This window comes from Saimiri boliviensis, chromosome 5 (genome assembly GCF_048565385.1).
Source record: "Saimiri boliviensis isolate mSaiBol1 chromosome 5, mSaiBol1.pri, whole genome shotgun sequence".
NCBI lineage: Eukaryota > Metazoa > Chordata > Mammalia > Primates > Cebidae > Saimiri > Saimiri boliviensis.
In genome coordinates this window covers 65,204,722-65,219,580 of record NC_133453.1, presented here as the reverse complement: position 1 = coordinate 65,219,580, position 14,859 = coordinate 65,204,722, and the positions used below count along the sequence as shown (strand labels likewise).

The following is a 14,859-nucleotide window of genomic DNA, read 5'->3' as shown; positions in this document are numbered from 1 at the left end:
CCAGGTGTGGAGCTTTCTGGAATGCTTATGGTAGCTCTGCTGTGGAAGAAATAATCTGATAAGAACTGATAAGCATTACTTTACCTAGCAGGATAAATCATATAAAACTAACAATTTCTAGAAGTGTATGCAAAATTGTTACCATATAAAATTTTAAAATTTTGCTAATAATATTAACATTGCCCTTGTCAAACACTATTCATTGATGAATGACATTTTGGAGTACTGCACTTAACGCAGGGCACATTTACACTGTATTGAAACTTCAGAGGCACTCTTGCACGATCAGACATCATCCATTAGTGTTCTTAAACTGTAACATCTGTCTGTCTTTCAGAAAGAGAAGCTAAAGTTGAGGATAGTTAATTGGTTCCTATTTCTTTAGTAATTAAACTGCAGGACAGGGCTGAGTTTGGGAGTTATCACACATAACCATGGTCAACATTTTGGCATACAGCCCAGGGAATTTTCACATGCAAACAGATACAAAACCATGGATAAACACTGCTGCTTGCACAGAGCTTGTGACAGCAGGATAGGTGTCTAGTTAAGTGCGTGGACAAGGGCCTGCGCTGGACTGGATCTTCCTTCCACCAAGGAAAGCACATTATTAAACATCGTGGAAGAGAGAAGGACCAACGCCATTTCTACTAAATGACAGAAGTGGACCTTGAAGAATACAATGGGTTTCCACTAGTGGATTCAGGAATGGGTCTAGACTGTCCAGTCTCCTTCAACAGAGCCCTAGGCTCCCTCTTTTAGTGGGGAGGACCAAAGGCCTCCATCCTAGAGGTCAGCAGCGGCTCTAGCCTCATACCAGAGACCATGATTTGGATGGCTATTGGAGGGCTGAAAGATTAGAGGGATTATATTATAACCACCTTCATTTTGTACACATTTGGACTTACAAGTTAGACTATGTTAAGAGTTAAATACCTTAGTTTCTTTGTTTCTTTTCTTTCTTTCTTTTTTTTTTTTTTTGGAGACAGAGTCTTGCTCTGTTGCCCAGGCTGGAGGGCAGTGGCAAAAAATCAGCTCACTGTAACCTCCACCTCCCAGGTTCAAGTGATTCTTGTGCTTCAGCCTCCTGAGTAGCTGGGACTACAGGCATGTGCCACCGTACCCGATTAATTTTTATATTTTTAGTAGAGACAGGGTTTTACCATGTTGTCCAGGCTGGTCTTGAACTCCTGGCCTCAAGTGATCCACCCACCTTGGCCTCTAAAAGTGCTGGAATTACAGGAGTGAGCCACCACTCCTGGTCATAGTTCCTTTTTGAAAGTGGTGCATTCTTACTTGTATCACTTGGCCCAGTAACAGAACAACATTCAAAGGCCTTATCTAGGTCTTTTGCTTTTTTCCTCCCAAAACCAGTAGTCCACCTAACTCTGATCCTCCTTCTTCCTTCTCTACTCATTAGGCATTTCTCCTGGGAAGTTCCCCGAAGCACTTCTAATCTTCTACTTTGCTAAGATTCTGCCTCATTATTCACTTGTTGACAAAGCTCCATCTGGTGATTTTGGAAGGTCAGTCTATTTACTGTTGCATCCAAATGAGAGCTGTATTCTAGGATGAATCCTGGGGACATCTGGCAGGCAAAGGAAGGGTCTAGGAATATGAGGAGACAGCCTTAAGACCTATTTATTAATTGCCAGTAGAATTCTCATCATGGATAATTTTTTGTCCTGTTGTAAATGTTAATAAGTAGCCTTGCTCCAGAAAGTACCTCAGACTTAGGTGGGTACATAAGCAAAGTTGTGACCTCATTTCTTTTCTCTCTAAGCTCCTAATGATCGTATCTTACACTTGAATTATACTCTCCAGACAACAAAACATTCTACAGGCATTATCTCATTTGAAGCTCACGACAAACTTGTGAGGTCACTAGAACATGTATTATCATCTTCACTTTAAAATAAAGACAACAAGACTTGGAGATGGTATGGGATGGACGTGCTAGGTCTTGAACCCACATCTTTTGATTCCAAGGTTAGGTCTCCTTCCATATTTTATGCTGCCTCCTCATCTGTGGTGCTAGGAGCAATGAGTTAATCTCCAGAAAGTGTTGTGAATAATGCAGAGAATTGCTGCTGTGTATGTCTTGGACAAAGAATTATTATATTGGCTTCTTGCAGCATTAGAGGGGAACCCAAGCCAACGCTCTGGCCTACAGGGAGTGATACAGTCCCTTATTTTGCTAGCTTTGCAGCTGTTAACCCCCCCACCAAAAAATTTTGAGGGGTGAGGGTAGGGTTGATTGTTAGGTCATAAACCATTTCTCTCCATGGAAAATAGCTTTTTTCACTTACTGTCCAATATTGGTGCACTTCTGTCATTGGTGACCGTCTTCTTCAGTTTCTTCCCTTTGTTGATATCAGAAAGGAGAGCATTTCTCCCAGCCTGCTCTGTCTTATTCAACGTAGGCTTCTCTGTATTGGCCTGAAAGGAAACCATACAAATGAGTAGTCATCTCTTGGGTTAAAATAATGTATTATAACACTTGGCTGGGACAGGCTGGGTACTGGAATCTTGTTATTACTGTTCTTGGTGATAGGTTATAAATTCAAGACAAGTTTTCAACCCCATATCATTCTTTTTAAGACCCAGATGTTTGGAAGCAGATGTAGCAATAAATTATGTTCATTTTTAAGGCAGGAAGAGTCAGTCCTTGATTAAAGCCTCTGAAAATTCAGACCATAGTCTGACTGTAACTAACAGAGCCAGGTTAGGGTGAGATGACTAGACACGAGAAAAGAATTTTAAGTCTGGGAGGATTCTGCAGGACATTATCGGGCTTCATTCACCAGAGGGTACCCTGAAGACTAACTTCCTTTTCTCATCTTTTAGAACTAATCCAGTGCAAGGGAAAAACTGTCTCTAGCAAAAAGAGTCAGCTGTATGTTTTTTAAACCCACTAAAATTCTAGAAAATAATTCCCTCTGTGTATATTGCCAATGATGCTTTTTTTCATTTTAAGTCAGATTTATTGAGGTATAATTTACATATAGTGAAATCATCCTTTTTAGTTACAGTTCTATGAGTTTTGACAAACATATACAGTTGTGTAACCACCATCATAATCAAGATATAGAATATTTTCATTACCTCAAAAGTTCTCTCATGTCTTGTTGGCATGAGGTGTTTCTGATGTTTAATTCTGATGAAAGCTTAGTCCATGAAAATTGCAGAATGGACAAAGGTGCTGCTTTAGTATGTGAGTGTTTTCCTCTATTTCCAGAATTCCTAGGAAAGATCCCTACTTTGAAATTGGGATCTTATTCCTTCAGGGAGTAGGGACACTAAGAGACCAGCAAAAGGACTTGGGCGTAGGCACCTGCCTGTGTGCCTGTGCCTGCCGCACTTGGAAACTGGCTAGGTCTTACCTGTCCCAGGGAGAGTCTGGCTGCCCAAAACCCACAGGTCCTTTCTAGGCTGGCCCTAGCCCTGCTGACAGGGATATGATTTCAGGTTTGCCAGTTGGGGCCACAGGAGGAAAGGCTGGGGAAACGTGTGACTTGATACCTTACCCAGCCTTTAAAGAACAATTTTTTTTTTTTAGAGATAGGGTCTCATTATGTTGCCCAGGCTGCAGTGCAGTGGCTATACACAGGTGTGATCATCGTGCACTACAGCCTCAAAATCTTGGGCTCAAGTGATCCTCCTGCCTCAGCCTCCTGACTAGTTGGGATTACAGGTGCATGCTACTGCTCCTGGCCTAACTCAGCCTTTCATTAGCATAGTTAGAGGCAAAGGAAAAACCCTGAAGTAGGCTCACCAGAATTACTGTGTAACTGGAATTATACTGTGGAAACAGAATATGACTGTAAAATATGGTAAAATTGGAAGCATCTTGAAATAACTAAGTGATAAAGTATTTCTTGCTTATGATAATAATAATTTATAACTATTATAAATAAGTATTTCTTGCTTACGATAATAATAGTTATCATTTATAAGGCTTTCACTCTGTGTCAGGCACTGTTTTTAGCACTATGTGTTTAACTTCATTTAGCCCTTATCAACTCTGTGAGTTTTATTATTTCCATTTTACAGACAAGGAAACTGAGGTACAGGGAGTTTAAATCATTTACCCCAGTCACCTAGTTATTTGAGGAGGAGCTGGGATTCAAACCCTGGCAAGTCTGACTCCAGAGTTTTCCCTACAAGTTGACAGACGGTAAATGTGGGTTCTAAAATGCTCCTTCCCCATCAGTCCCACACACCCCTGAAGCAAGCCTGTTAGAAGTTTCTCTGCTGTTTTTCCAGAAATGCTCTCTGCATACAGTTTGCTTTTGCTAATGAGATTTTCCTCTATTGCTCTGAAACTTGTTTGTTTTCAACTTAACATACTTTGGACGTCCTGGAAAGAGCTCTTAACATTACTTGCTGTCTTCATGTTAAGGATGAAAAAACTCTGAGGCCTAGAGAGGTTAAGTGATGTGTCACACTGGCTCTCTTAACAGTTTTGGGTCAGCAACCTTCAGTAGCCTCCTGTTCTGTCTCCAAATTTATTTTGCCACCTGACCTCCCTGGGTGCTAACTTCTCTTGTGTCCAGGGTCCTTAATTACGTTGTTTCACAAGGGCAGTGTTCTATGATGGCTACCAACCCACCTTTCCCTTTTTTCCATCTCTGTATTTTATTTATCCACGATCTTGCTTTGAATTAGGTAATAACGGATAGAAATGAGTTGATAAGATAAACAAGAATTTCCCAAACTTTAACCATTCTGGTATAAGATTCATGATTTTTGTCATCTTCTCATACCACCTGTGTTATTTATTTAATATTTTTTATTAAGTCAGTTCACTGTAATCCACACTTTTTGGGGAAACAAGAATAAATGCATCCTACTACGTTAGCCAGATTTTAGGTTCTCAAACTTATCCACGTGAAGGAGCAGTCTTTTTTTTTGAGATAGAGTCTTGCTCTTGTCACCTAGGCTCGAGTGCAGTGGTACAACTGCAGCTCACTGCAGCCTTGACCTCTCGGGCTTGAACAATCTCCCATCTCTGCCTCTAGAGTAGCTGGGACTACAAGCATGCAGCCCTGTGTCTGGCTGGCTAATTAATTTTTTTTTTGTAGATATGGGGGTCTCGCCATGTTGTCCAAGCTGGTCTCGAACTCCTGGGCTCAAGTTATCCTCCCAAAGTATATCCCCAACCGAGGACCAGTCTTTTGAAAAATATTTTCATCAGGGACTCACACTTTTGTAAAATAGCAATACGTTATTAAAAAAATGAATTAGATTTTTTTAAAAAAAGAAACATAATATCCAATCTTAGAAACAGACAGAAAACTACTGTCAAATTGCTAGAAATGCTCCTAAATGCTAACTTTCAATTTCCATCCTCATCACTTTGGGGACTCTAAAAAGCAGTTGGAAGACCACACTCTGAGTAAAAGTAAGTTAATTAATGGGCAGTTTTTCTCACTAGATTTCAACCTCAGACGAGTTATTTAAATGTGTCTCATGGAAACCTGGGGCAAGAAACTTCCTCTCTGAGCCTCAGTTTCCCCATGTGAAAATGGTGAAAATGAACCATCAGTGTAAGCCTCCTCCTCAGTGAAGGCTTCACAAGCTGGAAAGGGCTTTGTAACAGTGTGTGTCTTGGGACCTTTCCATATGACCAAGTGGAGGGCTGCCAAATTCCTGGAAGAGGGCACTCTAACTTCCCCAAAGAAGTCTATCAAAGGAGCAGGATGGGCCACGCACCATGGCTCATGCCTGTAATCCCAGCACTTTGGGAGGCTGAAGTGGGTGGATCAACTGAGGTCAGGAATTCAAGACAAGCCTGGTCAACATGGTGAAATCCTGTCTCTACTAAAAACAGAAAAATTAGCCAGGTGTGGTGGTACCTGTCTGTAGTCCTAGCTACTTGGGAGGCTGTGGCAGGAGAATCACTTGAATGGAAGGTGGAGGTTGCAGTGAGCTGAGATCGTGCCACTACACTCCAGCTGGGGTGACAGAGTAAGTCAAAAAAGAAAAAAAAAAAAGACCAGGATGAATACAGTGAAGACATTTTTTCTGAGAATAAACATTAAAATGCAAGTATAGATTTAAAGGAGGATGTGAATGTGAAAGGAGGATTTGTTCTGTCAAAAACAAATTGGGAAGAAGAGGGGGAAAGGCAAAGGAAAAGAAACAAGTGAGACTGGAAGACACTTCAATGGAATGCACTGCAGACAGAGACCTGGGTTTCTGTTTTCTTTTTTTTTTTTGAGACCGAGTTTTACTCTTGTTGACCAGGCTGGAGTGCAATGGCGAGATCTTGGCTCCCTGCAACCTCCACCTCCCAGGTTCAAGCGATTCAGTGATTCTCCTGCCTCAGCCTCCCAAGTAGCTGGGATTACATGTTCACGCCACCATGCCCGGCAGAGACCTGGGTTTCTAGACCATCCAGCCCAGAAGTTAAAAGCCAGACACTCAGTTCATCTGGATGAAAACAGTGCCTGCTGGTCTCAGAAATGCTCCTGGAAACCCTGTCTTGGGCCAGCACATTTCCCTGCATGGATGTGGCAGAAAACACCTCATCAGCTGCATTCTGCCCTTGTACCATCCATCGCATGAGACCTTAAACAAACAAAATCCTTTGTGTTGTTTATATTTGCTGGGTCTCAGGGTTTGGCTTACTCTGGGCACTGGAAAAGCATTCCTGCTGTATCACATGTAAGCCAGGCATTCCCGCTGTATCACATGTAAGCCAGAATACAAACACATTTAAAACAAACACGTGTGCCAGGTTTTGGCTTCATCTGGCTTGCTTTATGCATAGAAAGTGATTGGGGTGGAGACACTCACCAGTGCAAATGTTGGGGGCGGCGGGGGTGCTGGAGGGGGAGGGACGGGCATCTTGGGCAGTTATGTGTTCAACAGTCTTGCTGATAAATCTGGAAAAACAAAAATGCAATCATGTATTAGATGTGATCTGAGTAATGCTGTCCTAATCTGCCTTCACTTTCCCACCAAAGTGACAGCTCCACCTAGTTCAACGCTTAAAAGAGATGGGCTCACCTTTACCTCTCTGCTAAAACATTACTGTTCTGGAGGGATCCCAGCAGAGGGGCTTCTGAGCTGAGGTGCCTGGAGAGAATGGAGGCCACATCCAGTGCCTTACGTGGATCCATCCCCCACCTACCATACATGACCGACCCAGGTGGGCCCAGTTAAGCAGGAAGCTCTCACACCACTGCTAGGATGCATCCTGGCCAAGTACGACTGAAAACAAATTCACTTCAAGTGGCTTCTCCTCCTTGCTCACTTCCATGACAATCCTTTCTTCCTCTCCCACCCCTCTGGCTTTCTCCTCCCATTCTTCCTGACATTCGCCCAAGTCTGTGTGTGCACTGCAGGAATATGAAGACGAATCTACTTCTAGTCCTGCCCGCAAAATTCCTAGTCCTCCAGGGAGAGGACATGGAGAACGTAAGGTGGAAAGCGGGGAGCAGCTGGTGAGGCGGGTGGGCGTGTGTGGGTCAGCCCCATCTTGGAGTAGTCAAAGACCAGCCATCCCTATCTCTGTGGTCCTTAGCAGTTCCTCAGAGGATCTAAGCAAAAACAGAGGGGGCTGGAGAAGTCAGACCTAGGACTCCCAGGCTGTTTACCAAAATGCACTTCATTTAAAGAGGGTTTCTTTCTTCTGTTTGGGTACGACATTATAAATAAATAAAACAAAAACGACGAGTCTTTCTGCAGAGCATGCTAGCTCTGAGAACAAAGGGAAGGCCAGATTCTGTGGCTGGGTGGGAGAGTTTAGGGACCCTGGGTGGGTGAGGGGGCAAGGTGGAGAGGGCAGCCTGGCAAACACCAGGGCCAGGAGAGATGATGGCCAGGAAGTGGCCAAGAAGTGCCTGGGAGTTACACCAGCCAGGAGCCCTCTCCCCATTTCCTCCAATCCTTGCAGTCCTGTTCCTTTGCCTCACTAGAAGCCCCGCTCCCTCTGCCCCGTCTAGGCCAATGCCTCACCCACTGTTCTCATCCCCACCTAATGCCAGTTTCTCCCACCCCATCCTTGCTACACAAACTGTGTCCCAGATGGGCAGCATGGGCACCACCAGGAGCTGTTAGACATGTCAACTGTCAGTCCCTTTTTCCCCCCGCCCCCAATTTGTTTCAGCATTTTAACGAGATCCTGGGTGATTCATATGCACTAAAGCCCTATTGTAGAGTTCAAGGCTTAAACCAGTGGGCAGTCTGGGACACTGGCCACTAGAATAATATTATTTCTACAGGACATGTGTCCCAAATTTTAAGCTGCAGAATTATATTTCTTTTTTTTTAATTTTTAATTTTTTTTTGGAGATGAGGTCTTGCTCTGTCACCCAGGCTGGAGTACAGTGGCATAATCATATTGGCCTCAAATTCCTGGGCCTAAGCAATCCTCCTGCCTCAGCCTCTTGGGTAGCTTAGCTAGGACTGCAGGCGTATGCCACCACACCTGGCTAATTTACCTTTATCTTTTATTTCTGTTGTGATGGGGTCTTGCTATGTTGGCCAGGCTAGTCCTGAACTCTTCGCCTCAAGCAATCCTCCCGCCTCGGCCTCCCATAGTGCTGAGACATTGTCCGTGAGCCACTGTGCCAAGCTTTTTAAACTCCCACCAATCTCTTAATTGCAGAAAACAATTTGTTCGAATTTAAAATATTCACTTAGTTCAACCACTACAAGTCAATGTGGAAAACTTAAACCTAAACAAATACTTTTATTGAGATAATGCTGGATAGCTTGCTTTCTGTGAACAGAAATGGACTGGAGAAGCTAAAAAGCCACTGCTGGACTTGTCACAGCCACCAGGAAACAAGAATTAAGACAGTTCAGAAGAGTCCCATTCAAAGTGGGCTGTCTAGAAAATGAGAAGTTTAAATTTCACAGCAGCAACAGCAACTCTCATGTATGGACAATCAGCTGGATTCAGAGCTCTCTCCTTGTGTGGTCTCTGAATAAAATACCTAGGAATACAACTAACAAGGAACGTAAAGGACCTCTTCAAAGAGAACTACGAGCCACTGCTCAACGAAATAAGAGAGGACACAAACAGATGGAGAAACATTCCATGTTCATGGTTAGGAAGAATCAGTATAGTGAAAATGGCCATACTGCCCAAAGTAATTTACAGATTCAATGATATCCCCATCAAGCTACCAATGACCTTCTTCACAGAACTGGAAAAAAACACCTTAAACTTCATATGGAACCAAAAGAGAGCCCGCATAGCCAAGTCAATTCTAAGTGAAAGGAACAAAGCGGGAGGCATCACACTACTGGACTTCAAACTATACTACAAGGCTACAGTAAACAAAACAGCATGGTACTGGTACCAAAACAGAGATATAGACCAATGGAACAGAACAGAGGCCTCAGAGGCAACACAACACATCTACAACCATCTGATCTTTGAAAAACCTGACAAAAACAAGCAATGGGGAAAGGATTCCCTGTTTAATAAATGGTGTTGGGAAAACTGGCTAGCCATGTGCAGAAAGCAGAAACTGGACCCCTTCCTGACACCTTACACTAAAATTAACTCCAGGTGGATTAAAGACTTAAACATAAGACCTAACACCATAAAACCCTTAGAAGAAAATCTAGGCAAAACCATTCAGGACATAGGTGTAGGCAAGGACTTCATGACCAAAACACCAAAAGCATTGGCAACAAAAGCCAAAATAGACAAATGGGACCTAATCAAACTCCACAGCTTCTGCACAGCAAAAGAAACAGTCATTAGAGTGAATCGGCAACCAAGAGAATGGGAAAAAATTTTTGTAGTTTACCCATCTGACAAAGGGCTGATACCCAGAATTTACAAAGAACTAAAACAGATTTACAAGAAGAAAACAAGTCCATTCAAAAGTGGGTGAAGGATATCAACAGACACTTTACAAAAGAAGACATACATGAGGCCAACAAACATAGAAAAAATGCTCATCATCACTGGTCATTAGAGAAATGCAAATCAAAACTACACTGAGATACCATCTCACACCAGTTAGAATGGCGATCATTAAAAAATCTGGAGACAACAGATGCTGGAGAGGATGCGGAGAAATAGGAACACTTTTACACTGTTGGTGGGAGTGTAAATTAGTTCAACCATTGTGGAAGACAGTGTGGCGATTCCTCAAGGACCTAAAAATAGAAATTCCATTTGACCCAGCAATCCCATTACTGGGTATATATCCAAAGGATTATAAATCGTCCTACTATAAGGACACATGCACACGAATGTTCACTGCAGCACTGTTTACAATAGCAAAGACCTGGAACCAACCCAAATGCCCACTGATGATGGACTGGACAGGGAAAATGTGGTACATATACACCATGAAATACTATGCAGCCATCAAAAATGATGAGTTCGTGTCCTTTGTAGGGACATGGATGAACCTGGAAACTGTCATTCTCAGCAAACTGACACAAGAACAGAAAATCAAACACCACATGTTCTCACTCATAGGTGGGTGTTGAACAATGAGAACACATGGACACAGGGAGGGGAGAATCACACACTGGGGTCTGTCGGGGGGGGAAATAGGGGAGGGACAGCGGGGGGTGGGGAGTTCGGGAGAGATAGAATGGGGAGAAATGCCAGATATAGGTGATGGGGAGGAAGGCAGCAAATCACGCTGCCATGTGTGTACCTATGCAATAATCTTGCATGTTCTTCACATGTACCCCAAAACCTAAAATGCAATTAAAAATTTTTTTTTTGTAAAAAAAAAAAAAAAAGACACTGGAAGCCAGCATGGTTGTGTTCATTTGATAGCCTCAGAGAACTTAAGTCACTCCCTAAAACACCTTGAGGCAATTCACTCAATCTCATCCTTCTGGTCCCCGCTCTTCTGCTGGATAACACTGCCTCACTCACTCACTGCCCTTTTAATGATCTAATAAGCACTTTCAGGCAGGTGAATTAGTGCCACAGCTCACCTGCTAACTATACTGGAATCTGTTTTTCAGTACTAGACTGTCGTAGGCCATGATTCTTTTAAAGTATGTTTCTTAAATTTGTTTTTTCTGGCATGACACCAATTGGTCACCCATGGGGCCACATTGGCTCTGTAAGCAGCATTGAGTGCCTGTGTTAGGCTGTCCTCCATCAAGGGGGATCTCCAGCAGCATATTCAGAGGCCTTGGAGTCAGACGTTTCCTAGGACCAGGAAGGAAGGATAGGGATTTGAAACTGAATTCAGGCTTGACTATTGTGAAAGATGCTGGAGCCAAATCAATGGTATGATCAGAGCTGGGAAAGGTTTACCAAGGAAGGGGGATGGCCTAGTCTGCCCGGTGGGCCCAAGAGATGGGGTCTGGGAACAGTGCAGCCACATGCTTGACAGATGAAAAGTCCCTCAAAATTCTATTTTGTCTGATTCCATCTTCATCAACCAACTTTCTGTCACCCCATGATCCTAATATCTAGGAAGGGGTGGATATTCTTCTCAACAAACAGGAATCTCTTATGGTTGTGGCTGTCATGAGTTGCCTCTCATAGCTGAGATCAAATTGAACTTCTGTCCTGCACAGCTTAGGGGCCAGACTGCGGAATGGGAACCCTTTCAGGGGCTGCCACCCTGAAAGCCCTCCCTAATTATTTTACAGTTCTCTGTTGCTGCTGTTTTAGCACTGTCTGTGCACTAACTGACTTGTATATTAACTTCTGGATGACAGCTCCAGGGAGGACTGTGCTAACTTCAGGATCCAGAGGGTTAGTGTGGGAGAAACGGTCACAGTCGTGACTGGGGCCAGGGCCAGGGCCAGATTGCAGAAATTCGTAGGCAAAACCAAAGTTCAGGGAGCAAGATGCTATTAAAGGATCTGGGGTATTGAAAGAAGTGCAGCCTTTCCCTCCTGGCCACTTCAGACAGTGGGGAGAGGGTCTGTGGGTGAGGACTCTCACTTTTCCGAGGCTGATGCAGAACTAAGTGCTCTTTCCTCTCCTCCTTTGCGGACTTCTGTTTGCACGGCTTGCTTTCCCTAGCCCCATCTCTCCCTTTCCTTCAGATTAACTGTTCCTTTCTCATCTCAGTGGTAATGTAGGTGAGGGAGGCTGCCATGTCTTTTCTCCTCCTTTCTAGCTGAACAGCTGCTGGGCATGGTCTGCACTTCTCCAGCCTGGAGCCTCAAGGGAAATGTGTGAGAAACCCCAGACTCCAGTCCTGCCACCTCACTCTACCCCTGGATCAAAGAAGACCAAGTTCGTGTGCCCCCACAGTGGGTCCACCAGCCATGCCTGGCCCACTTCTTAGCTGTCTTTCTACCAGCCTATGGACTCCACCGGGTCTTGACAATACCTGGCACAAAGTGGGGTTCTTACTAAATATGTGTGCAGTGAAAGAACTATGTATCCCAAAAACAAGCCAAGTGCTTGCCACTGGAAGGGCTCCCGGCATCACTCCAGTGCACCGTGAGATCTAGGCAAAAGAATCAGCCCTATTTCAGAGGGGCTTGCTGGTGTTACATACTGAGACTTACTTTCCTGGCAGCCCCCAATTCCCCAGAGAAGTAGAGCCCCCACGCCATGAGAGAGAAGGGCATCCCTCCTCCCATGGACTTAACAGCCCATATCAGAGCCAGAGTCAGATCTTACTGAAGGCCAGAGCACGGATCCTAACAGACCAGGCATTCCTGCTGGATCCTCACACCCAGAGTCTGTGGACAGAATTCAAGGTTCATGACTGTGGATGAAAAAATAAACATATTATTTCTACTAAGTGCTAACTGAAATGTAGCATTTCCTTTGATTATGAATGTAGGCCACAAACCACAATATCTGATATTCTTTCACCAATAGTTTTCACATGACATTTTCACATTATATTACAACTACACATCAACAATTTTGAACATTCTGGCAACATTTAGATCTGTTGCTAGATCTTGTTGTTTAAACAATTAATAAAGAAGTATGTATTTTAATAGTTTCATTTGTAATTCAATTTTATTTTACACATTTAAATACAGATACAAAAGGGGCCCTTTGGGGCTGGGATTGGTGACTCATGCCTGTAATCCCAACCCTTTGGGAGGTCAAGGTGGGAAGACTGCTTGAGCCCAGGAGTTTAAGACCAGCCTGGGCTACAAAGCAAGCCCTTTATGTCTAAAAATAAATTAAATTAAATTAAAAAAAGAAAACAAAAAAAGAAGGAGTCCTGTTGGCTTTACCAGTATGGTTTATAGAATGAAAAAGGGAGAACATGAGACCTTGGTCAGGCAAATTTGGTTCCGCATCCTTGCTCTGCCACCTGGCAGATTCAGTTGGGAATCTGTTTCTCCCATCTGTTAAATGGGGAGTTGCTGGGAAGATTAAAAGAAATGGTGTGTACATGGCTTTCAGCATGGCTTGGGAGAGCAAAGCCATCAGTGGACAGAGCTTAGATCTGTCCTTCCGGAGGGTGAGGATGGGTCCTGCTGGTGCAAGCTGCTGAGTGACTGGCAGAGGAGGGATGGACCTGGAGGCTGGTCTGAGGGGCCATGGCTTTGCTCAGTGGTCGTGGCTTTGCTCAGTGGCTGTGAGTGGATCTGCCTGGGTGGGAATGAGGCCGACTGATGATGGGGCCTCCCAGCGTTTGGTTCTTCCCTTGGAGATGGCAGCATGGCAGGAAAGGCAGCTGACTCGGGGGCAGGAGGGGCTCAAGAAGAAGGGAAAGGACTCAGCAGCAGTTTCCCCAGTGTGGTCAGTCATCTCCTGCGTAAGAATCCCCTGTGCTCGTGTCCGGCTCCCCAGCTTAGCTGTGCTCTCCGCAGTGTTGGATCACATGTCTACCCGCTTGCTGGGCCTTGCCCTCCCACGCAACCCCGATACAGGCAATGAAATTTTAAGAAGACACACTTTTCAGAATTAATTTCTTTTTAAGATTATTTTCAGTGTTTAAGTAACTTTCATCATAGAGAGAAAAGCTAGACTTTCTAAAATCTTTACCTGGTGTATTAAGTTCTATAGGCACAAAGAAAACCCAAGGGATAGAAAAAGCTCTTGTTTTCACATACAGTGTTATGGTCTGAACTATGTCCCCTGCAAACTGATATGCTGAATTCCTAACCCCCAGGACCTCAGAAGGCAACTGTATTTGGAAGTAGGGTCTTTAAAGAGGTGATTAGGCTAGAATGAGGCCATTGGGTGAGATGTTAATCCAATCTGACTGGTGTCTTCATACAAAGAGGAAGAGGCATCAGGCATGTGCTCACACAGAGGAAAGACCAAGTGAAGACGCAGTGAGAAAGTGGCTGCCTGCAAACCAGGGAGAGAGGCCTCAGAAGACACCAAACCTGCCTATACCTTGATCTTGGACTTCTAGCTTCCAGAGCTGGGGGAAAACAAATTTCTGTTACTTGATCTACCCAGGCTGTGGTATTTTATTATGGTGGTACTAGCAAGCTAACACACACTGCTTTAACAACATATGTTTGTCTATTATCCATTGTGGAAACAAGATAATGGCCTTTGAATAAACTACCCATCAACTGATTTCTCACCAAGGTATTTCTGGACTGTTATACATTAAAAAGTTTAAAAATCAGCCAGAACTCTAGAGTATGTGACTGCCAAAGATTTATTTACTAAGTGAATGGATCATTCAAAAATCATCAAATTTTAGGTAAAAATAACTGAAGTCAGGGGAGGGATCTACCAATAAACCTTTCATAAGGAATTGGCTTTATGGGTTAACAGAATGGAGTGAAATAATTTGCATAAATTACTTTAAAAAATTTAATCACTGATTCTTCTTTGTTGCCTACACACACACACACACACACACACACACACACACACCCCACCCCAACTTTTAGAAATTCTGGACTTCCTAGTTTGTTTTGTGAATGAAATGGCTGGCATCGTTGGTCTTACTAAAATGGTGTTAG

At 43.7% G+C, this 14,859-nt stretch overlaps 1 protein-coding gene across 6 annotated transcripts in view; it reads right to left on the bottom strand.

The window, feature by feature from the left end:
• The window catches only part of WIPF1 (WAS/WASL interacting protein family member 1), a 125,772-nt gene that overhangs the window by 19,931 nt on the left and 90,982 nt on the right, over positions 1-14,859 (bottom strand). For 3 of the 6 annotated variants that reach the window (XM_074399445.1, XM_074399447.1, XM_074399448.1), the window contains 3 exons: positions 12,587-12,674; positions 6,802-6,890; positions 2,310-2,439 (listed from right to left, as the gene is read on the bottom strand). In XM_074399445.1, coding sequence (XP_074255546.1) covers positions 2,310-2,439; positions 6,802-6,852 — 181 coding nt within the window. In that variant the 5' untranslated portion in view covers positions 6,853-6,890; positions 12,587-12,674. The remainder of the gene's footprint in view (positions 1-2,309; positions 2,440-6,801; positions 6,891-12,586; positions 12,675-14,859) is intronic. The other 3 variants (XM_039469946.2, XM_003921850.4, XM_010351883.3) reach the window with 1 other exon arrangement.